Source organism: Panthera pardus, unplaced genomic scaffold (assembly GCF_024362965.1).
Source record: "Panthera pardus isolate Hobbes unplaced genomic scaffold, ASM2436296v1 HiC_scaffold_24, whole genome shotgun sequence".
NCBI lineage: Eukaryota > Metazoa > Chordata > Mammalia > Carnivora > Felidae > Panthera > Panthera pardus.
This window is the reverse complement of record NW_026526810.1, coordinates 62,455,184-62,480,423: the sequence shown is the minus strand read 5'-3', so window position 1 is coordinate 62,480,423 and position 25,240 is coordinate 62,455,184. Positions and strand designations below refer to the sequence as shown.

General features: G+C 37.9%; 2 protein-coding genes across 2 annotated transcripts; both read right to left on the bottom strand.

The window, feature by feature from the left end:
* Positions 1–647: 647 nt before the first annotated feature.
* LOC109255804 (olfactory receptor 4F3/4F16/4F29) lies at positions 648–1,586 on the bottom strand. The gene has a single exon (XM_019430657.2). The coding sequence runs from the start codon at positions 1,584–1,586 to the stop codon at positions 648–650; it is 939 nt and encodes a 312-aa protein (XP_019286202.2).
* Positions 1,587–19,995: 18,409 nt separating this feature from the next.
* LOC109255805 (olfactory receptor 4F3/4F16/4F29-like) lies at positions 19,996–20,958 on the bottom strand. The gene has a single exon (XM_019430658.2). It carries the CDS (start codon positions 20,956–20,958, stop codon positions 19,996–19,998), a length of 963 nt encoding a protein of 320 aa, XP_019286203.2.
* Between the last annotated feature and the right edge of the window lie 4,282 nt (positions 20,959–25,240).

Sequence of the window (25,240 nt, the reverse complement as noted above, 5' to 3'; positions counted from 1 at the left end):
TATACCTAGCATCATACTTAACAAAAAAATGAAAGCTTTTCTTATAAGAATAAAAACAAGTTAAAGATGTTCACCCTAACCACTTGTATATTCAGCACTACACTATTTGACCTGGCAAGTACAATAAGGCAACAGAAATGAATAAAATTATCCATACTAGAATAAAAGAAGTAAAATGTGTTTATGCACTGAAAAAATGACCATCTATGAGGAAGATCCTACTTACTCTGTAAAAAACCAAGAGGAAGTGAACGATTTTGCAAGTTTTCAAAATACAATTTCAATAAACAAAATATCTATTTCTATAATTAGCAATAAACAATTATAAACTAAACAAAAATGCCATTTAAAACAGCACCAAAAATTAAAATAATTAGGAACAAATCTCAAGAAAGATATGCAAGACCTGTTCACCAGAAACTATATAACATTGCTGAAATAAACTAAATGGGACTTCCATAGATAGCGAGATATACTGTTTCCATGGCTCACTCTTCATAAGGATTAAATAGATTCATCATGTAAGAATTATGTCACAGCTGTGATAACACTCATATCAATATTTGATGTCCCAAGTTTTCTGAATCCAAAATATCAAAGATAGAAACAAAAGGCTATCCCATGATTAGTGAGAAGTCATATATCACTTATGAGATCTTCCTGTAAATCACTAGCTGTCTGCATACTCTTTTGATTGCTGCTTTCATCTCCTTATTCCTGAACGTGTAGATGACTGGATTCAGAAAAGGAGTGATGACTGCATCAAAAATGGCAAGAAATTTGTCCATCTGGGAATTGGGATGTGGCCATGTATAGACAAACATGGTTGGACCGAAAAACAAAAGGACCACAGTGATGTGAGCTGACAGGGTGGAAACGGCTTTGGATGAACCACCTGAGGAATGTTTCCAAACAGAAAACAGGATGATGATGTAGGAGATGAGGAGTATGAAGAAGGAACCCACACAGATAAATCCACTGTTAACAGTGACCATGAACTGCAATCTGTACGTATCTGTACAGGCCAGTCTGAGGAGCCGAGGAAGGTCACAGTAAAAGCTGTCCAATACATTAGGACCACAGAAGGGTAAATTAACAATGAATGCTAGTTGAAACAGTGAGTGACTGACACCAAGGGCCCAGGCAGCAGCCAGAAACAAAATGCACATTCGTGGGCTCATGATGGTCAAGTAGTGGAGAGGCTTGCAGATGGCAACATATCTGTCAAAGGCCATGGCGATGAGCAGCACCATCTCCACACCACCAATGACGTGGATGAAGAAGATCTGGGCGATGCAGCCTCCAAAGGAGATGACTTTGTGCTTTCTGAAAAGGTCATAAATCATCTTGGGTGAGGTGACAGAGCAGGCTCCCAAGTCAATGAAAGAGAGATTGGCCAGTAGGAAGTACATGGGGGAATGTAAGTGAGGATCAACGGTCACAGAGAACACAATGAGGATGTTCCCGGTCATGCTTGCCACATAGAGCACAGAGGAGAACACCAGGAGGAGAAGCTGGATCTCCCATGAATGAGTGAGTCCCAGAAACACAAACTCAGACACAACTGAGTGATTCCCTCCATCCATTGATCCAGCCAACTGGGCTGCCAATGAAATAAGAATGAAGAAAATGAGGAGGAAAATGTGATTATGGAGATAATAGGTCATAGAATTACTAATGTTTCAATATTCTTATGAATGAAAAGGATATAGTTATCTACTTCCTCAAATATAAAAAAACAAAAAATCAACACACTACCATCACATGTGTGAGTTAAGACATAATTTTAAACTATCACCAATACTCTTACTGCAACGTTCTGTTCTCAAGTGAACAGATTAGCCATGAACATGGACAGATGAGTACCATGACATTCATCACCTGTTTAAATCACTTTTGAGGGGCGCCTGAGTGGCTCAGTCCTTTGAGCATCCAACTTCAGCTCCAGTCATGATCTCATGGTTCGTGAGTTCAAGTCCCACATCAGTCTCTGTACTGACAGCTTGGAGCGTGGAGTATACTCCTGATTCTGTGTCTCTCTCTCTGCCCGTTCCCCCCACCCTCAGAAATAAATAAAAAACATTAAAATTTTTTTTATTTAAATCACTTCTGATATTGACTATTTCTCACTTCTAACATAGTCCATCTTGCTTTTATGTATGTCCTCATAATCTACTCCTCTTCCCAGAGTGCTCCCACAATTTTCTGATAAAAAGTAGGATGAGAGGAAAGCATGATTAACAAATCAATTGTCACCTTGAGTGAGAGAGTGACTAATATATGAGTTGAGACTAAATTAAGACTGGCTGTAGATTAAGATTGAATAAAGACACTGACTGGGGTATGTGAAATTGAACAGCCCACTAGTAAAACACTTGTTAGGTGGACTCTAAAAATGGAACAAGTGTTTTCCATCACATTTTATTATGTTCACTATCCTGGGTGCCTCTAGTTCCCATGCAATTTTTCATAACTACAAAGCCCTAAACTGGCCTCAACATTCAATAAAAATGTCATGCCACTAGGATGCAAGGCTTTTTCCAAACCTAATAAATGTGTATTTGAAAGATTTCACCAGATTCTGCTAAGGTACATGCCTAAAGTGGCCACCAAGGGTGTAACATATTTTTGCAAACAGCTTTTCCCTACCCATCCATATGAAGGTATTAAAGATCAGCACTTGGAATAGCTAGGATTGTACATTTTAATTCATCAGTGTCTCATCCTCCCTTTGGTGTCAACCTTTACGTCCACTGACATCCCCACCCACACCCTTTAAAGTGCTTAGTACCACCTGCAGGTAACCTGTTGTTGTGTGGTATTTTCCTGCTTACTGTGAAATCTATTCAGATATTTTATCTTCAAGGCAATTTGTATTTTGTACTTTTGATTTAGGATTATAAAATAAGAACGTCAAACATTAATAAATCACATTTTAAGAAGAACAGAGGATCTTTCTTCTTGATCTTAAACCATAAAATACAAAATGTGACACTGGAGATTCAGTCCTTTAATATGTATAATATTTATATGTGAAGTGGATGGTGAGCAGGCAACAGTGTTCTATTTGTCTCTGTGTTCAGATACCTACCTCGATCATAGCATGTAATAGAGAGTAATTTCCAAAAACAGTAATAAGGTTGATTATTTTAGGAATTGACGAGGTACAGTAGAACGGTATAATGACATCCTTCATTTTTACAACTACAATTCCAGACTTTCTCACACAAAGGAGCATCTAACTGATGCCCTCAGTCATCCCAGACTGCAAAAACACATGGAGACTATCACTGTGTCCTGCCCCCCATTCTGGGTCTCCACCACTAGCATGAATCTCTATTCTCATCCACATGTAGTGATTATACTGTTACCTCTTGAACTAACAGTCTACAGTCTCAAGGTGCACACTTTCTATTCCCAGAAAACTGGGGCCTAGAGTAGGGGGTACTTATGCTGCTCATCCAGGGAGGAAAAGACAGCTCCAGCTCAGAAAAGGACTGACAGGATGGATGTGCATGGGGAAGTGATAAAGGCACTGGAGAGGGAGTCAGGAAACTCAGTAGTTATTGAAAAAGTCTTAAGGCCTTGATGAAGAAAAGCACATGTCCCCAGCATAATGAGATGAAAATTCTCATGGAACTATATAAAGTCTATTTTGTCCAATTGGTCATCATTCAGATGAAAAACATGAGACCCAGCAAAGTAAACAGAGTTTCCAAGATTCGCACAAGTGGCAATCTGGGGACCAAAACTTATGTCTCTTGATTCTTATTCCAAAAAGAAAAATCCTAGGGAAAACAATCAAGTAAAAGAAAGCAAAACTCAAAACAGTGACTTTTTTCTTGGTTAAAATCAAAGCTAACTAGAGACATTCATCCATAATGTCCATTATTCTATAGCAAACTAACAATTAAATATTACATAGAATGTGTACTCAATTAAAGATTAATTGACTAGTACAATAGGAAATTATACCTGGGAAAGTGATTATTCATTGCTATTAAATTTGTATACTGATTCTTTGTATTTTGGTGGTTATGTAACTAGTTGCTACAATGGTAAAAAACTTAATATAATGTTTCTAGGAATTCCATCCTTTGGTCTCTCTAAAAGATTTTTTTAAAGTAGGGGCGCCTGGGTGACTCAGTCAGTTAAGTGGCCGACTTCGGCTCAGGTCATGATCTCGCGTTCCGTGAGTTCGAGCCCCGCGTCGGGCTCTGTGCTGACAGCTCAGAGCCTGGCACCTGTTTCAGATTCTGTGTCTCCCTCTCTCTCTGACCCTCCCCTGTTCATGCTCTGTCTCTCTCTGTCTCAAAAATAAACGTTAAAAAAAATTGAAAGTAATCTCTATACCCAGTGTGGGGCTCGAACACATGACCCCGAGATCAAGAGTCGCATGCTCTACAAACTGAGCCAGCGACGCACCCCCGTCTCTCTAAATTTTATTGTCCTCAAAGGTCAATTAAAATCCCAAATACTTCTTGCAGCTTTTGTTAACCATTTTCCTTGATACTGATTTATTCTTTTGCTAACTCCTGTAAGTCAAAGAAAACAGTTGGAAAAAAAAACATGAATTGTACACATACAAATACAAATCTAATGTATTATACAACACATGTCAAGTGAATACTAAAATAAATATGTGGTCAGTTGAGGCGTGGGAAGGGAAATGTGCTATAGACATTCAAAGGTAGATGGTAGCTGGTATCAGCAAGAGCAGATGGATAGCAAATGGCTATCCTAAGAACACAGATATTGATCTGGTCCTTTGGGAATTATAATTGAATAAAAAGAGATACACAATATGTGGAAAATACCTTGAATTATATAATATGAAAGTAACTTTTAATAGTAACCATCATTATGCATGTAGATATAGCCCATACTATGAGAAGTTAGAGTAACAACCCCAGGCTATAGTAAGGCAATGCCTTTAGGTCAGTGATCTGTACTATTTTTTATTCTCTCATTTGTTGGTCTTCTTTTCCAATTGTTTTAAAAGACGCAAGGGGAAGTTTTTCATTTGAAAACTTACAGTAGCCATGACTAATAGTCTCCCCATGAGAAGGCACCTAAGGCCTTGTAGCATATTTCTTGGTAGGGGTCAGATAGCATTTAATCTTCAAGCCTATACTCAGCACTCAGTTTATTTTCTTGAAGTCTTGAAACAATCTAGGATGCAGAAAAAAATAAAGCAGAGAGAAAAGAGAAAGAATGAAGATTTTAAATGTGGAGGGAAATAAGAAAAGAGGGAAATTAGGAAAGATATTTATGATAAAGGGAAAAAAAGAAACTGTTAGAAAAAAAAGAGAAAAAGCTAAACAAGTTTCAGATGGTATTAAATATGGCAGCCAAGGTTAGTAACAACACAGGTAAATTAAAGAGAACACCAGTCTCTCACCTTTAATTCACTGATTCAGGGTTGCTCCTGACTTTGACACTGGATAGGATTTAAGGTAGGCAGATGCTTCTATTACTTGCCTTATTCAGGCTCACAGAGTTTCTGTGAAAATCACACATGATAATAAATGGATAGACTGCCTTTTATACTGTATAATGACATACACAAGTAATTCACTGTAAAATATTTAACTGTTTTTTAATGATTTGAGTGGTCATATACTAAGCAGGAAAAAGAGGCATAGAGAATAACAGAAAATAGCCATGTGAAATTCTCCCCACTGTGTGTTTTCTCTGGGTTCTACTATCCCAGTAGGGTTATCTGTCCAGTCAGCTTCTCCTGCTGAGGGTCACAGTAACTTCCAAAGGTGGTGTTCTTCTACATAGTGGACTTATCGTACAGTGATAGGCTCACAGTCAAAAGTCCAGAAATCATTTCCAAATTTTCATCTCTATATTCTTCAATCCTAAAAACACAAAAATTCACACACTGCCTTTCACACATTATAGAATGATTAGCAGCTTGGGCTTTGATGGCAGGCATCACCATTCACTTGCTATGTGAGCACATCAAAGTTACTTGACCTCTGTGAGCTTCAGGATTCTCATTACTAATGTGGAGATCATAATACCTCTTTGCAGGGTGTTGTGAGAAATGAATGATATATATAAACTTACCTAAACTCAGTGCCTACCACATAGTATGGCACAATAAATGTTTTCTATTATATACTGAAGAATATGTACATGAGTGACTTTTTAAGTACAGAAAATCATTCCTCAAATTCTGAAACTTCCATTATTCTAAAGCATTGAAACTAGACCTGGTTTTAGGCAAAGCTTTCATATCCATACTTGCATTCAATCACTTGAGCATATTTCCCAAATAACAATTTTGCTTCTTAGTGGAAATACTAATCACTTTCACATCTGCTGTTCCCAGAATCCAAAGCCATAAATTTCAATTAAAAAAAAAAAAAAATTTTCTGACCACAGAGAACACTGGACATTTCCCTTGTCATTAGTGGTAAGAGGGAGAAGGGAATGGAGAAAGGGCCAAGGTGGGTGCTTTAAGAAATTTTTGAAGACTCTGCCCATCCAGGCTCAAATATGTGCTTATCTGCCAGCACAGACTCTGTGGAAAACAGACTCTTCTTTCAAACTGACTTTTTCACACAAAATTCTTTCATTTTTACTTCTACTTTAATTGTACGAGTGGAGAAAGCAGGGGTACTTCAGGTAAATTATAGTCACATTCAAAACCAAAGTCTTAGGTATGTTATAGTCCCCATTCTTCTCACTTATTCATTTTGTTAAAATGTAAATGCTTAGTATGTGTCAAACCTCAAGATGGACCAATGTTGTACAAAGTCAATCCTTATCCAACCTGTATATAAATATACTTCAGGCATTGCATGACACATGTCATAGAAGTGTCCTCTAATACATGAGGAGAGTGGGAAAAGACAACTATAGTAATGAGAAAAGGCAGCATACCAGATGTGGCATTTGTGTATAGCTTTAAGAGTTGGTAAATATTACAATACACAGCATCCAAGACAGTCATTTCAAGCAGATGGTAAAATATGAAAAACAGGTAAGTTTGGTGCTCACTGGGTTAAGGGTCAAGCATGCAGATTATCTACAGAATAGATATTGGTTTTGGAGAAGAGAAAAAGTAAGATGAGAAAAAAATGGTGGAGATTAGTTTGTGCCTCACCTTAGGAACTAATACAGATATTCAAGAATTATTAAATAAATGTACAGAGTCAATGAAGAAGAGGATGCAAGGAATTGGTGATAAGGCCAGTAATTAGGGAAGATGCTCCATCTGAAAGTGTGATGGGTCATTTGAAGGAAAGAAACAATAGAAGCAGGAAGTCCTCTAAAGAGAATGCTGAAATAAAGCAGATCTTGGGGGGCTATACAGATGTACTAAAATTTAAGGTTTTAGCTTTAAGACTGTCAAAGAAAAAACGAAAATACTAAGAAATACACAAAAAATTGGTGGCCAGTTAAAGTTGGAGTGAACCTGAAGAGTGACGTCAAAGATGACATCAACTTTAGACCATGAATAGATAGGACAATGGCAGATTCATTTTTATAAATAAGGAAAATGGACACAGAATTTGTGAGGATGGAGAAAATAGATGATTTTATTTATATTAAACAAATAGAGTTTCAGATACTAGTAAGATATCCAGGTGGAAATATGAGTCAGGATGTATGGGAAGAAATATAGGTTCAAAATATAACTGTATAACAATCCATATGAGTAATAACTAAATGTACAAGAGTGAATAAGGTCCCTGAGGGAAAGAGTATGAAGGGGGAAAAAAAGCAAAGACCCAACCATATAGAAATTCATAGTGAAAATGTGAAAGGAGACAAAGGAGCCAACAAGTTGGACAAAACAATCACAGAGGTCAGAAGACAATAAGTGGTGAGCCAGATAAGTCAAAATTGAAGAGACAAAGTGAAAGATGAAACAGAAGAAAGGGAAGGAGTAGAGAACTTTTATTACAGTGAAGAAAATGTGATGAGAGAGTAAAAATATATATATAAGAAAACTGAGATACCAACTCACATAAATTTATTTGCTTTGTAAATGGGCAGTTTGGCATATCAGAAGCACACATTGTAAATATCAAGTGGGTTCATTAATGAATAAATAATATAATAAATGAGAGAGAACTGTCAAAGAAGGATGAATGAAAGGTCTTCATTAGGGGCTGGATGACAATGTTTTCAAAGAACCTACATGCCGCTGTGTTGTGACACACACTGTTAATATTCAGCAGCCTGAAAGCAATCAAAGAGCTGTGACCAGTAGGAAGAGGGAGGAGCAGTTCAGTGGCAGGTGAGGCAGAAGCTTACAAAGGGATGAAGTTTCTAGGTCCTGAATAGATGGACCAGGTGGCTAAGCTGAACATAAATCATAGGCCATAAAGGAAGTCACAGAACCTGAAAAAATAACTAAAAACAACACAAAATTAAAAAACACAAGCTCAAACAGTTGGGAAACTTGAAAAGGAAGATAAATAGTCATGTGATAAACTTTAAGTCTTCTGTGATATTCTTCTGTAGCTGTATTCTTATTCTTTGAGGCCTAGATGTACACTTTCCCCTACTCGTATCCTCATCTGCCTATACAGAGCGACTCTCCTTCATGGGCTTGGTTCCTGCTCCATCCTCCTTCTCTAGGATGCCAGCAGCAACATGCCTCATGGAAGGCTGACATCAGAGGGGAGTTGAGGAAAACAATTTTTACATTCCTGGAACACAGAAATCTTAGCTTGCTGATTTACTCACTAAAGAGTGTCCTTCTGTCCCTCCCACTTACCTGCTTTGCCAAGAAAATTGAGAGGATAGCATCATTAAAGATTCAGATAGATTCTAGTTCTTCCGAAATCAAAGGGATCCTATACAGGATCATTAAAGACACTCACAAATAGCTGTATAAAACAATCAGAGTGGCAGCTAATTATATCCCCAGGAGGTAGTGACCAAGTGATGCTGCAGAGATCTGGGATTGCCAAACTGAAATTACTTGGCCTGGGGAATTATTGCTTATAGTTGTTTCGGTTTTCCCAATGAAGCCCAGCAGAAAAGCTAACTGTTAATAAGAAAACAATGAGAGGCGTTTCGCCTTGCAACACATAGGCCTTTTCCATTTTTTAGAGTGGCTTTAAATCTTTATCTTATGATGACTAAAGGTGAATTCCAGAGCAACATTAAAAACTGCCCTTTACAATTTTTAATCATTTAATCATTTCTATGTTGACTACCATAATACTATTCAACTTAAACAGAGAATATATCAAAAAGTATGAAGAATACATGGAGATAAAACCATATTATATGGCATGAGAAAAGTAGAGAGAATATGTAAGAAAATGAGATTTAAAGCGATTTCAAATATAATGATTCTATACATACACTATTGAATGCTCACTGCAAAGCAGGTGTTGCCACCTAATCTGAAATTATATTTCACTTAAAATTATAGAGATATTAAAAGTCTGGTGTATATATGAATTTAGAACAGTCCCAAAATTTTCTTCTCTTTCTCCTACAGCTAACCTCCTTATAGAAAAGTCAGTATTGCCCAACATATTCATGAAGCACATATGATCCTGAATCCAAATTTTAAGCAAGTACAGCAGCAAAAATAAAACTACGTTAACCTCAATTATGTAAATAAATGCAGACTTTCAGACTAAGAGTCCAAACTTGAGATGCTTTTTTCCTCTTCCTTTATGCCAGAAAAAAACATAAATGCAAACTCCATCCTTAGGCTAGGAAATATATCTACAATTCCAAACCACAAAACATGAAGAAAAAAAAACTTATGTGCAACAAAAATTGAAACAGGGCACAAGTGAACACCAAAATAAAAATCATGCCTCCTAAAATCTTGAGCTAGGCACCAAACTCAGCAATCTCAAAAAGAGGTGGATACACTTCGAAAACAACCAGCGATCTTTCCTTTGAACAGAAACATGGGAGTGTGTGAACCCTCACTCCACAGAGTAACCGAGGAAAGAATCTTAAAGAGAAAGACACAGATACAGCATCTTTGGCGTAAGGAGGCCATTTGTGGAGGAATGAAAGAAAACTCAAGGCAAGAAGCAGGGGGTGGGGTGGGGGGAAGCAGCCAAACACCTGACTGTTCCCATTATGTAATGAAAAGGATAAATCTTAAGACACATGACCAAAATTAACAAGTATGGCTGCTCTGTGCCAGGGAGTAGTTAGCCAAGGAATCCATGAGAGAGTCGTCCCAACAGGTGAGAGTGTATTTGCAGACAACATTCCAAACTCAGATGCCTTCTATCATATCCATTAAATCCCTTAGTTCCTCCTTCACACTATTCTTTCACATTTCTAGTATATTTAATTAGTATATGAGATTAATAATTCAGGTGCCTGACTGGCTCAGTCTGTAGAGCACAGGATTTTTTTTTAATATAGTTTATTGTCAAATTGGTTCCATACAACACCTGGCGATCATCCCAACAAGCGAGAGCACATGACTCTTAATCTCCGGGATTTAAGTCTGAGCTCCACGTTGGGTGTAGAGATTACTTAAAAATAAAAACTTAAAAATTAATCATATTATGTATTATAATAATTTTATTATAAAATAAAGCAGGTGATGACCTATATGAAAATACTTCAGGGGCCCCTGGGAGGCTCAGTTGGTTACACATCCACCTCTTGATTTCGGCTCAGGTCATGATCTTGCAGTTTCTGAGTTTGAGCCCCACATCAGGCACCACGTGTGGAGCCTGCTTGGGATTCTAGCACTCTCTTTCAAAGTAAATAAACTTCAAGAAAATCTTCAAGGAGAAAAGGGAAAATGGCATAAGGTATATACAACAAACATAATAGAAGGTTTTATGCCATGAAGTAGTGAAAGGAACAAAATTTTCTATACATTTTTCAAGATATAACTTCTTTCTAAAATGACAGAAAATATACATGGGTTATGCAAAGAAGTAACTGACCGAAAATACGAAATGGTAAAAAACAAATCAGACAAATTCAAGAAGCACAGGCATACCTCATTTTATTGCACTCGGCAGGTATTGCACTCTTACAAATTGAAGTTTTGTGGCAACCCTGCATTAAACAAGTCTATCAGTGCCATTTTCCAACAGTATTTGTTTACTTCATGTCCCTGTGTCACATCTTGGTATGCTCACAATATTTGAAACTTTTTCATTATTATTATATTTATTAGGGAGTTCTGTGCAATAATGCTGGAAAATAGTACGGAGGTTTCTCCAAAAAGGTAGAAAAGGAACTACCCCATGACCCAGCAATTACAGTACTAAGTATTTATCCAAAGGACACAAAAATACTGATTCAAAGGGGCCACATGCACCCCAATGTTTGTAACAGCACGACCAACAATAGCCAAGTTATGGAAAGAGCCCAAACGTCCATCAATTGATGAATGGATAAAGAAGATATGGCGTGTATATGTATATATATATATATATATATATATATATATATATATATATATATACACACACACACACACACACACACACATACATACACAGTGGAATATCAGCCATCAAAACAAAGAAACCTTACCACTTGCAACAACGTGGATGGAATTAGAGTGTATTATGCTAAGTGAAATAAGTCAGAGAAAGACAAATAGAGTATGATTTCACTCATATGTGTAATTTAAGAAACAAAACAGATGACCATAGGGGAAGGGAAGGAAAAATAAGATAAAAACAGAGAGGAAGGCAAACCATGAGAGATCCTTCAGTACAGAGAACAAACTGAGGGTTGCTGGAGGGGAGTGGATGGGGGCATGGGCTAAATGGGTGATAGACATTAAGGAGGGGACTTGTTGGGATGAGCACTGGGTGTTATATATAGATGATGAATCACTAAATTCTACTCCTAAAACCAATACTATACTGTACATGTTAACTAACTTCAATTTAAATAAAATCTTGGAAGAAAAAAAAGAAATAAAAAATACAGATTAAAATAAGATCTAAGAAATGAAAAATTAGTGTTCCTTAGCGTTCACTATAATTGGTAAAGAAAAAAATTCAAAAGAAAACTTCTCTGAAATGAAAGAAGCATTGAACTACAGTCTAAAGAGCCTGTCATGGGGCGCCTGGGTGGCTCAGTCGGTTAAGCGTCCGACTTTGGCTCAGATCATGATCTCACGGTCCGTGAGTTCGAGCCCCACGTCAGGATCTGTGCTGACAGCTCAGAGCCCGGAGCCTGTTTCGGATTCTGCGTCTCCCTCTCTCTCTGCCCCTCCCCTGTTCATGCTCTGTCTCTGTCTCAAAAATAAATAAATGTTAAAAAAAATTTTTTTAAAGAGCCTGTCATGACCCAGGGGAAAAAATGTTATTGCATGGGCCACATCAAGGCCAATCCAGTTGAAGTTACCAGACTTCACATACACAAAATAAACAGCCTACAAAATAACAAAACAAGCAAACAAACACCTTAGGAAACAGAGTTCCCTTGAGGTCTTATAAAAGAAAACCATCAAAGAATAAGCTCCACTAATCAAAAAGTGACTAGAGATGACATATTCAATTATAAAGCCTAATATTAAACAATTCTGGGGATTATGGTTAAAGAACAGAATACAAACATTACAAACTATGGCAGTATTAAAGAGTAATTAACTTAAACAAAAATTAAAAAAAACATTTCTACTGAAAAACTGTTTTTCCTCACCTTTTGTAGTCGAAGAAAATCAACACATCACTTTAAGGATAATTAAGTATGTTGAAGTATAAGGATAATGATTAAAAGAACTAGGAATACTAAAATAAAATCAAATTGAGTGAAGGGAGATGGAGAAGGGGGTAAAGGGTTAAAGTTTAATAGTTTCTTTCTCATAGTGAGAAGTCAATGGATACTGTCTGTGGAGGTAATGCAAAATTAAAGAATTAACTTATAAACAGTGAATAATTAAAAATGAACTATAAACCTTCAAAACTGTTAAAGCATTCACACACAAAAGAAATAAAACATCACATGGAGAAATCTTAATGACAGGATTAAATGGATGCGTAAAATTTATGCATTTACTAATATTTACTGAGCACCCTGTAAAAGTGTGTTAATTTCCAAATATTTGGGATTTTCCCACATGTCATTCCATTCATCTTTAACGTAATTCTGTTATTGCCAGAGAATTAATTTGTATGATTTCAATTTTTAAAATTCTGGTAAAGTTTGCCTTATGGTTCAGAATATAATCTGTCTTCATGAATATTGCATGTACACTTGAAAAAATGTGTGTATTTTGCTATTGTTGGGTAGATTGCTCCAGAAATGATTATTGGGTCCACTTGGTTCAGAGTGTTACCTAGGTCTTCTGTATCCTAATTCATTTCTCTACATACCTTTTCCATCAAGCATAGGTGTGGACTTTTCTATTTGTCTTTTCAATTCCACCCATTTTTTACTCATGTATTTTAAAGCTTTTTCATTCAGGACATGAAAATTTATGATTTTTATGCCTTCTTGCTAAATTTACCATTTTATGATTATGTCATGTATATTTTCTTCCCTAGTAACGTTTTCTGAAGTGTACTTCAGAAAAGTAATTAATATAAGCTATTAATATAACAACTCCCATTTTTTTCACCATTTGTATGATACATTGTCCATCCTTTTTAACATATATATCTTTATATTTAAAATGGGTTTGTTGTAGACAGCATATAGTAGGAATTTTTTTCAATCTGATAACACGTCTTTCATTAGTATGCAGTCCCCTATAGTTAATGAAATTATTAACACGGTCACTTAGGTCTACCATTTTATCATTTATTTTGTTTTCTCTCCCCATTGTTGTTCTTCCCTTCATCCTTTTGGGTCTCCTTTTGGGTTATTTGAATATTTTTTTAATTTGATAAATTTTTATATTTACTTTTTTTATTATTATTATTATTATTATTATTATTATTATTATTATATCCCGGTTACCGTTGCTGCTGCTGTTAGTGCTACTCTGGAGATTACACATACCTAATTTTTGACAGCTTATATTTAATATTGTGCCACTTCAAGCAAAATGTAAAAGGCCTACCATAGAGTTCTCTACATTCTCCCCATTTTATGTCATGGTTGTCATATGTATTATACCTAAAAGTTCCTTGATCTGAATATCCCACATCTGAACATCGATGATTCAATGTGATGATTTTTACCTTTAATATTCATACATATTTTAGAGAACTTAAGAGGAATATTGTAATATTATATTTTTATATATACCATTCCTGACCCTCCTGAAATTCCACTCTCTTCTGGCCTTTATGGGATTTTTTCTGAGTAATCTGTTAACATTTATATCATTTCCCTTCTATATAATGTGTCCTTTTTCTCAGACTGCTTTCTGTAATTTTTTTCTTTTTTTTTTTTTTTTTTTTGGTCAGTATTTTATGAAGTTTCACTGTAATGATTCTGGCCATGTTTTTCTTTGAGTATATCCTGCTTCGTTTTGCTGGGCCTTTTGAGTCTATACGTTTATGTCTTTAAATATATTTGGGAAGTTTTCCACCATTGTTTCTTCAAACATATTTTCTATACTAATCTCTGTCTCCTCTTCCTCTGGGACTTCGTGAAAAGAATGTTAGACCTTTCCCTATTGTCCCCAGACCTTGAGAATCTGTTCATTTCCTTCCAAATTTTCTTAATCTCTCTTCTTCACAGTGGATCATTTCTACTGATTCATCTTCCAGTTCACTGTCTCTTCCTTTTACCATCTCCATCTGCTATTGATCCTATCCTGTAATTTTTTCATTTCAAATACTGTATTTTAAAGTTCTAAGTCTTCCATATCATTTTTCTTTATACTTTCTATATCTCTGCTGAGAGATTTATTTGTATTCATGTAAGCCATCAGTTTATCTTTCCTCAAAAATGATAGCAGAAATAGTTGCTGTAAAGTATTTGCCCCTTCCAGCATCTTGGTAGTCTTGGGGCATCTGTTGATTGTTCCCTTCGGAACAGATCACACTTTCCTCATTCTTATGTGTCAAGTCATATTAGATTGTATCTCAGACATTTTGAATATTAAGTTGTGACATTCTGGGTAATGTGGAATCCTCTGGAGAACTGTTTGTTGCTGTTTGCTTCTTTTAGGAGGCAATAAATTGGATTCAGACCAGAAGTGCTGCTGTACCTTCAAATGGTAGGAGATCCAGTGTCAGCTCCGCTTTCAAAGCCTTAGCTATGCTGTTTTGAGTATGCCTCACTCATGGGACACCCATTGGTTTGCCTGGAATTCTGGAAGTAGTTTGTACCATAGATAAGTTCTCAAGGGTCTTGTTATCCTATTTTCGATAGGTCTCACATGTGCACAGCTCAGAAACCAGCACAGGATGTGTACTGCTGCATACACTGAATTAGTGGAACTCTCTCTCCGGGTTGTTCATCTCCAAGAATCTTCCCACACTTTTTGAACTGCAGGGCCTATTTTCATCAGCTGACCAGAAATATGGGGTTTCTCTTAGAGTGTCAGCTGCTTCAATTCGGCTGAGCTGCAACTCCATAACTGGGTCCTTTCCTTGGGTAAGGCAGCAAGATAAAAGAGGCAGAAAAAATATGGAAAACTTATTTCACACTCTTCAGACCACAGGGGCTCTCCCTCAGTTCCCTTTTCCAAAAGGATGTGGTATCATCCCTCAGAATTTGAGCTGTCTGCGACACTGTCACTGCTCTGTAACAAGAGCTGCCTTGGATGGGCAAACAGAGAAAAGAGAGGGAAAGAAAGAAAAGAAAAGTATTTCCCTTATACTCACCAGTTTGCAGGGACCACTTTTCACAGTTCCCTGGCCAGAAGTCTTGATTTTCACTTAACGTATTTTCTGCCTGTATCATACCAACCATAGCTCTGCATTGGGGATCTGTTATTAGTGATAAGCCATGAGAGAAAATATCCAAAAAACCTCACCTGCCCATGGGTTGCTTCTTCAAGGCTAATTCCCCTCTACAAAACACCAGATGTTCTTTACTTTTTTTCCTTGTCTCAGGTGCTTAATTTGCATTTTTGCAAGACTGTTTAGATCTAAATAATGGGAAAAATAGGCTGTGCTGAGCTTATTATATTCGGACACCACAATGGATTCTTACAAAACACTATTAAAAAATTATACATTTCTATTTGGCTAATTTCTCTAATTATAACTCATCTAGATTTCTGGATAAGGAATACACACATGCATACACACACACACACACACACACACACACACACACAATGGAATATTACACAGCTATAAAAAAGGATGAGATCTTACCATATGCAACAACATGGATGGATTTGAGCATATTATGCTAAGTGAAATAATTCAAACAAAGACAAATATCATATGATTTCACTCATATGTGGAATCTAAAAATCAAAACAAATGGATGAGGAGAGGAAGATGGCAGCAGAGGAGGAGGACCGTAGGTTCACGTCATCTCATGAACACAACCAAATAACTATCAAACCATCCAAAATATCCCAGAAATGAACCTCAATACTGACAGAACAAACGCTTCAACTAAAAGGAGACAAGAGGACATATCGAAACAAGTGTGAAGTGCAGAGAAATGGTTCAGGAAAGAAGAAACAGATCACGGGGGCTGGAGAGGGAGAGAGCCATGGCCACAGAGAAGGGTGAGAGAAAGAGGAGTACATAGGGGAACACACAAGCAGAATGTTTCTCCAACGCCATTGGCCTCAAAAATGAGAGGGGCTGGATCTTGTGAGTTCTTGCAACCAGTGTCTTAAAGCTTGATGTTTTAAAGGTCTGGGGCGTGGCTAAGATACAGACTGGAGGCCACTGCACTGCTCCTGCACAGCAGGCATGTCCCCTGGGGGCAGACAACATGCAAACAGTTATCTAAGGAGTGCCTTGGGCACACAGTGTAGAGATTATTTGATCTTCTTGGACCATGTCCCTGAGGGGCAGCATTCAGAGACACCTCTCCAGGAATAAGGAAGCTGGCTGGTGCCATTTCCCTCCCCCACCCCTCAGCATAAACACAGAGCCACCTGTGCACAGCAGCACAGTGCCAACACTGGGTGCCTAACTTGCTTACGCTAGGCCTCACTCCCCTGCACACTGGTGGCACTGCCCTTCTCAGTCAAACCTGCCTTAGTCCCAACAGGCTCCTACCCCAGAGGACCAGCACAAATCACTGCCCAAACCATGTATCCCAACCAGACATGTCTGCAAGACCTCAGTTCTGGTAGAGGTGATGTCAGGTCTCATGTCACAAGCAGACCAGAGCACACCTAGTTGAAACTCCCCACATTCAGGCGAGGGACCAAATACTTCTCACAGCAGGCAAGGAGAGCCACGGCAGACGAGTGGCCTGAAGGACACAACAGTCCAAACACAACAGCAAAGCACACACAGCACACACCAGAGACACTCCCTGAAGCACCAGGCCATGGGCACTATATGACTTCTTCCTCAGAAGTCCATTACTTTCAGGAGCAGGAGACATAACTGTTTTTTTCTAACACAGAGAAGAAGGCAAAGTCTTAGACAAATTCAAAAACAGAGGAATTTATCCCAAATGAAAGAACAAGATAAGGCCACTGCCAAAGAAGTAAGTGAAACAGATATAAGTAACATGCCTGATGGAGAATTTAAAGCAACAATCATAAGGATACTCACTGGGCTTGAGAAAAGAGTGGAAGACTTCAGGGAGACCCTTACCACTGAGATAAAAGAGTGTTTAAAAAATCAATCAGAGGGACGCCTGGGTGACTCAGTCAGTTAAGCATCTGACTTTGGCTCAGGTCATGATCTCACTGTTGGTGGTTTGAGCCCCGCGTCAGGCTCTGTGCTGACAGCTCAGAGCCTGGAGCCTACTTCGGATTCTGTGTCTCCCTCTCTCTCTATCCCTCCCTGACTAGTGCTCTGTCTCTGTCTCTCAAAAATAATAAAAATGTAAAAAAAACAAAAATTTTTTTTAAATCAATCAGAGATGAAGAATGCAATACAGGAGACTGGAAACACGTGTGATGCAATGAAAAGCAGTCTGAAAGAAGCTGAGGAATGATTTAGTGACCTGGCAGACAATGAAAAAAAAACTAATGAGGCTGAACAAAAGAGAGAAAAAGGAATTATACAAAATGAGAATAGACTTAAACTCAGTCACTCTATCAAACATAAAAATATTCATATTATAGAAGTAACAGAAGAAGAACAGAACAAAAAGGGGGCAGGAAATTTATTTCAAGAAATAATAGAAAACTTCTCTAATCTGGAGAAGGAAACAGACATTCAAGTCCAGGAGGCATAGCAAACTCTCCACCAACAAAATCAACACAGGCCAACACCAAGATATACTGTCACTTCGTTTGCAAAATGTAGTGATGAAACAATCTGAAAAGCAACAAAAGAAGTCCTTAACTTATAAGGGAAAACCCGTAAGGCTTTGGAGATTCCTCAATAGAAACTTGGTAAGCCAGAGGAAGTGACATGATATATTCAATGTACTCAATGGAAAAATCTGCAGCCAAGATTATTCTATCAGGCAAGGCTATGAGTCAGAGTCAAAGGAGAAATAAAGGGATTCCAAGACAAAAACTAAAGGAGTTTGTGACCACTAAGCCAACCCTACAAGAATCACAAAATTTTAAAATAAAATACTCACGAATTGAATCCAACAATACATTAAGAAATCATTCACCACAATCCAGTGGGATTTATTCCTAAATTACAAGGGAGATTGAATATTTGTAAATCGATCAACATGATATCCCACATTAATAAAAGGAAGGAGAAGAACAGTATGATCATTTCAATTGATGCAGAAAAAAACATTATCCATTCACGGTAAAATCCCTCAACAAAATAGGATTGCAGGCAACATACCTCAAAAGAATAAAGACCATACATAAAAATCCACAGCTAATAAGGGAAAAAACTCAGAGCTTTTCCTCTACAATCAGGAACACAAAGGGATGCCCACACTCATCACTGTTATTCAACACTGTACCGGAAGTCCTAGCCACAGCAATAAGAGAGCAAATATTGCTGTGTTGTGTACCTGAAATTAATGTACCATTGTGTGTCACCTACACTCAAAAATTTTTTTAAACAATTTAATTAAAATAAAGCAAATTAAATTACATAATTTAATATATATATAATTTTCTAGGACATATATTTTGGCGTGCTTCCATGAATTCCTAGACACAATTCCAGATACAGGGTAAGCACAAGTCCATATATGTAGTAAGAAAAAAAAATAACTTTAGAGGACATATGAATAAAGCAAAGAATGAATTATTGGTTCATGAATGTGCATATGTATGTGATCAAAAGAAAATCAGAGAATGTCATCAGTTTATGCTTTTCAAACTTGTTCCCACAAAGGTTTATATCACCAATAGAAAAAATATTGAGTGATCACGAAGCAATTATCTAAGAGAAAGATTAGTGAGAAAGGGTCATGAAGGCAGAATGCTATCAAGTAGGAGAGATTAGTAGCCCTGCAGTCTGCAATCAGATTGTTTTTAAATACTTCAAGAACAATCTGAATGCAAAATTTTCCAGCTAAACAACATAACTATGCCCTCCAAATCATAAAGAAAAAGTTGAGAGATTATAATAGAACTGAAAAACCTGGATTAGGTATGTACATTTTCCAACTCACAAGAAATAAGCAAAAGAGCTATTATTGGTAATAGTGGAGACTATCAATCACCAGTGAATAATTAGCATCTTGGTTACCTCAAGAGGTAGATCATAAGAAAATATATGGATAAATTGAAAAACAAATGATAAACTGAAAACGTGACTTTTAAACAAAGTATGAGCAAATATACTTAAATTTCTTAAGTATTTAAATAGTGAAGCCAAGAAAAGATTTCAAGTAGCATATACATGTGCAACTCCATGTGAATCAACCTGTTTTGAATTAAGGTTTATCTCTCTAGGTCTTCATTATCTAAGGGAAGAAGAGCATTTATAAGAGTGTGGTAACATTAAAATCAATTGCAGAACCACTAAAGAAACCAATTCTACAATTTCAGATACCAGCTACACAATGATCAGGATAAAAATCTTACACCATTTTTTATGAAATCATCCTAAAAATCATTAATGGTCTGAAAGTTCTCTTCACTGCTGCCTTCATCTCTTTATTCCTGAACGTGTAGATTACTGGATTCAGAAAAGGAGTGATGACTGCATCAGACAGGGCAAGAAATTTGTCCATTTGGGAACTGGGATGTGGCCATGTATAGACAAACATGGTTGGACCGAAAAACAAAAGGACCACAGTGATGTGAGCTGACAGGGTGGAAACGGCCTTGGATGAGCCACCGGAGGAATGTTTCCAAACAGAAAACAGGATAAAGACGTAGGAGATGAGGAGTATCAAGAAGGAACCCACACAGATAAACCCACTGTTAACAGTGACCATGAACTGCAATCTGTACGTATCTGTACAGGCCAGTCTGAGGAGCCGAGGAAGGTCACAGTAAAAGCTATCCAATACATTAGGACCGCAGAAGGGCAAATTAACAATGAATGCTAGTTGGAACAGTGAGTGACTGACACCAAGGGCCCAGGCAGCAGCCAGAAACAAAATGCACACTCGTGGGCTCATGATGGTCAAGTAGTGGAGAGGCTTGCAGATGGCAACATATCTGTCAAAGGCCATGGCGATGAGCAGCACCATCTCCACACCACCAATGACGTGGATGAAGAAGATCTGGGCGATGCAGCCTCCAAAGGAGATGACTCTGTGCTTTCTGAAAAGGTCATAAATCATCTTGGGTGAGGTGACAGAGCAGGCTCCCAAGTCAATGAAAGAGAGATTGGCCAGTAGGAAGTACATGGGGGAATGCAAGTGAGGATCAACGGTCACAGAGAACACAATGAGGATGTTCCCGGTCATGCTTGCCACATAGAGCACAGAGGAGAACACCAGGAGGAGAAGTTGGATCTCCACTGAATGAGTGAGTCCCAGAAACACAAACTCAGACACAACTGAGTGATTCCCTCCATCCATTGATCCAGCCAACTGGGCTGCCATTGAAATGAGAACTATGAATGTGACAAAGAAATTGTGATGATCAGGAATGATACCGGTATTAACAATTTACGTTGCATTACAGAAGAGAACTACCTGGTAATCCAATGCTTTACACTTCATAAGTAATGATGATAATGATGATGACATAAGCACAACTCAGGAGATTATAAGTGGAACTGTCAGGAAAATCTCTCAGAGCCTAAAATTAATAGGAGAAGTAGGCAAGAAGAAAAGCTTCACGGGGGCCTGCAGCAAGAAACAGAATATACAATCAAGACAGTATATTTACTTACAAAAGAAAAAGAGGCAGTAGGTGGAAATAAATTTATTTAATTATGCACAAAGGGAAATTCAACAATTATACAAATTATATCTGACCTTACTTTCCCATGTCAACACACTTAATCTCCCTTTTATGATCATTTTCAATTACACTCAGAGAGTAGGGTTGTGGGGAAACTGATTAATCAACGGATCGGCATCTAGGAGTGAAAGTCTTCTGAAACATGAGATGGCAATGAATTAAGGAGAAATGCATGGTAGACAAGGATGTAGATGGAGATTAGGGACAATGAAACGGGGGAAGAAGAAAGCACCACAACCAGGCAAGAGTAGTAAAACAGGGAGAAATGGACCTTAACAAAGACAGAATTTCATTCTTTGTCACTATGTCAGATCAGGTTCACTGCTTTTCTGAATCTTCCTTTTTTTTTATTGTGGTAAAAACCATGTAACATTAAAATGTACCTTAGAAACCCTGTGTAAGTGTATAGTTCAGTATTATTCAATATATTCATGTTATGAAAAAGATCCCCAGAACTTTTTCATCTTGCAAATGTGAAACTCAATACCTATTAAAAAACTCTTCTTTCCACTCTCCCTTCAACCCCCTCTAACCACCATTCTACTTCCTGTTTCTATGATTTTTGACTACTTCAGATACCTCGTAGATATAAAATCATACATCATTTATCTTTCTCTTATTCCCTTTACCACAACATCCTCAAGGTTCATCAACTACATCTTCCCATTTTTTTCATTTTATTAAGTTCAATCAATGGGTATCTCAGTCGGTTAAGCCTCCAGCTCTTCATTTCAGCTCACATCATATTTCACAGTTTGCAGGATTGAGCTACGATCCTGTAGGCTTGGGCTCTGTGCTGGCAATGTGCAGCCTGCTTGGGATTCGCTCTCCCTCTCTCTCTACCCCTCCCCCACTCACTCTTGATACATAAGAGAAAAAAACTTTATTTTTGTTAATGTTTATTTATTTTGAAGGAGGGAGAGAGAGAGAAAGCGCCCATGGGGGGTGGGGGGGGGGTGCACACAGAGAGGGAGAGAGGGAGACACAGAATCTAAAACTGGGTCCAGGCTCTTCTCTGTCAGCACAGAGCCCTACAATGGACTCGAACTCACAAGCTGTGAGATCATGACCTGAGCCGAAGTCAGACGCTTAACCGAATGAGCTATCCAGGCAACCCAATAAAAAATTAAAAATAAAAATAAAAACTTTAAGGAAAACTTCAATCAAAATCATACAGAGACCTCTACTGGTCACAAGACTCAATACAGTTCCCTCTGGTGCCTACACCTGGCCCGGTGAGAATTTTATCCAGACCTAATACAAACAAATATTTCGGATTTCACCCTAGGTTTTGCCAAAGCATGGGTCTATACACCACAAGTGATGTGAAATACACCTGCAAAGAGCTTCTATCCGTCCACTCACATAAGGCGCTTATGGCCAGCACTTGGAAACAGTGAAATAATCAATTTTTCTTCATCAGTGACTTAGCCACACCTGCCCTGTCCCCTTTTCCACTCGGTAGTATCTCCATCCTGTTAAAACATTCACTACTTTCTTTTATTGTGACCTGCTCTGGTGCTTGACATCATTGTGCTCATTCTGTCTGAAATCCATGCAGATATGTTTTCTCTCCAAGGTCATTTGTACTTTTAAGCTTTCAGCCCATTTTGAAATGAAAAGAATATAAAACTTCAGTAACATTACAGGAGGGCACCAGAGCTATCTCCTTGGCTTGATCACCTGTACCTAAAGCTGACACTAAAAGGTTGGTAACTGGGGTGCCTGTCTGGCTCAGTTGGTAGAGCATGTGACTCTTGATCAGGGTTGTAAATTCAAGCCCCATAGTGGATGCAGAGAGTAATTAAAATTAACACCTTTAAAAAGAAAGTGGGGTGGCTGGTGACTTTGAAGTTTTGAGTATGCTTTGTATTTAGGAGGGGAAGGAATGAAAGTAGGGGAGAAGATTCCATTACTCTGTGTCCAAACACCCACCACACAATGAGGTAGAGGGTAAGCTCAGAAAATGAGTGCTGAAGTTTCACTCTTTTAGAAGGTGCTGGATTGCAGTACAGGTTTACTGACATTCTTCTCCTCTTGCAGGCACAGTGCCAAGAATTTGAAGAAAATTCTCCAAAACAAACAAAAACAAACCAAAAAACCTCCACTTGATACTCTCATCTATCCTAAAACATCCTTCTGCCCCAAAACTTACAAAAGCACTCACTGTGATCTGACCCCAATTCTAGCTCACCAATACTGAGCTGAGTCTCTCATATGTACCTAAATCAAATGATTTTGCTGTCAGTTCCTGAGTCCACAGTCCATACTCTCAGAACACACACTCTCTATAGCTTCAAGCTCTTCCATCAGAAATCTCAGCCTGGGCTAAAGAAAAGGGAACCATCTTTGTGAGAGACGGACTGAAAGAAGAGGAATGGTGGGATAAATATGCATGGGTGACTGACAGAGGCACTGGAGACATGGCCAGAAATACTCAGCAACTGAGCGAAAAACATGAAGACTTTCATGAGGAAACCATATGCACGTGATGAAATCAGACCAATATTTTTGTCTAAGAGCCTTTTCCACAGTGACCATTACTCAAATGAAAAACCTGAGATTCAAACATCTAAACTGAATTGCTTATAGTCACACAAGTGCCAGAACTGGTGACCAGAGCCCACGTCTCTGGATTCTTGATCCAGAAGTCACAGGTCATGTAGAAAATGACCTAAGAAAGAGTAAAAACTGAACATTAAAAATGTGATCTTCTGGGGCACCTAGGCAGCTCAGTCAGTTAAGCGTCCAACTTCGGCAAAGGTCATGATCTCACAGTTCACAGGTTCGAGCCTCGCACTGGGCTCTGTGCTGACAGCTCAGAGCCTGGAGCCTGCTTCGGATTCTGTACCTGCCTCTCTCCTGCTCCTCCCCTACTCGTGTTCTGACTCTGTCTCTCAAAAATAAACACACGTTAAAAAAAAATTTTTAATGTGATTTTCTGAATTAAAACTGACACCAAACACCAGCATTTACACAAACTACCTATTATTTGCACTACATTATTTGGCATGACAGTAACTACATATAACTACGTGACCAATTAAATATTAGAAGTACACTGTATACAGAAATGAGATCAGTCATTACTACCATACTTTGCTCACTCTTCTCATCTTGGTGCTCATTTGGAAGGACACAACAGTGGTAAATTATTTGAAGGAATATTGGTTATCACATCATCCTTCCTGCCTCTCTATACTTTACTCTCCTCAAAAGTCAAATAAAAGTTCTCAGTTTACACAGCTTTCCTTAAGAGGAAAGCTATCAAGACATAAATTGCACACATAATAGCTACAATATAAGGCATCATACAATATATGCCATACAAACAGTAGAGAACATCACTAGCTGAATATGTGAGGGGGGAAAACTAATAGAAATTCAAAGGAAGGACCAGTATTATCTGGCAAGGTCAAGGATTTCGGGAAGAGGTTGGACTGTGGGGTGTCCTTTTAAATATGAGTGAGAAAGACCTTAAACTGTAGTCTTTGCTTTTAATCATAATGCCTTAAGGGTTTTATTTGAATTGCCCAAAGCTCCTAACTAGGTGTGTAAGTCGGTAAATATTTCCAGAATGGAAGGTTGGTTAATAACCCCTGCACTCTCCAGGAACCAAGGACTCCCATGTTGTTTCTCCGCCATCTTTTGAAATAGATTCCACACACAGAGAAGAATATTTCTTAGCTCTTATCTCAAAATTGACAATAACCATAACTAATAGTCTCTCTTCAGAGGCACCCCCCCCTCTACAAAATATACTTTGCTTGGGGGTGTAGGAAACTTGTGTCTGCAAGCCTACACCTAACATGCAACATGTCACGAAGCTTGGCAATAATCTGAGGCAGAAATAGGGGAGAGAGGAAGTATGAAGAAATATGAAAAGAGAGAAAGATACAAGGAAAGGAGAAAATAGAA

Bases quoted from the DNA above. Each gene is read 5' to 3' on its own strand.
- LOC109255804 (XM_019430657.2), bottom strand. From the start codon at position 1,586: ATGGATGGAGGGAATCACTCAGTTGTGTCTGAGTTTGTGTTTCTGGGA.
- LOC109255805 (XM_019430658.2), bottom strand. From the start codon at position 20,958: ATGGCAGCCCAGTTGGCTGGATCAATGGATGGAGGGAATCACTCAGTT.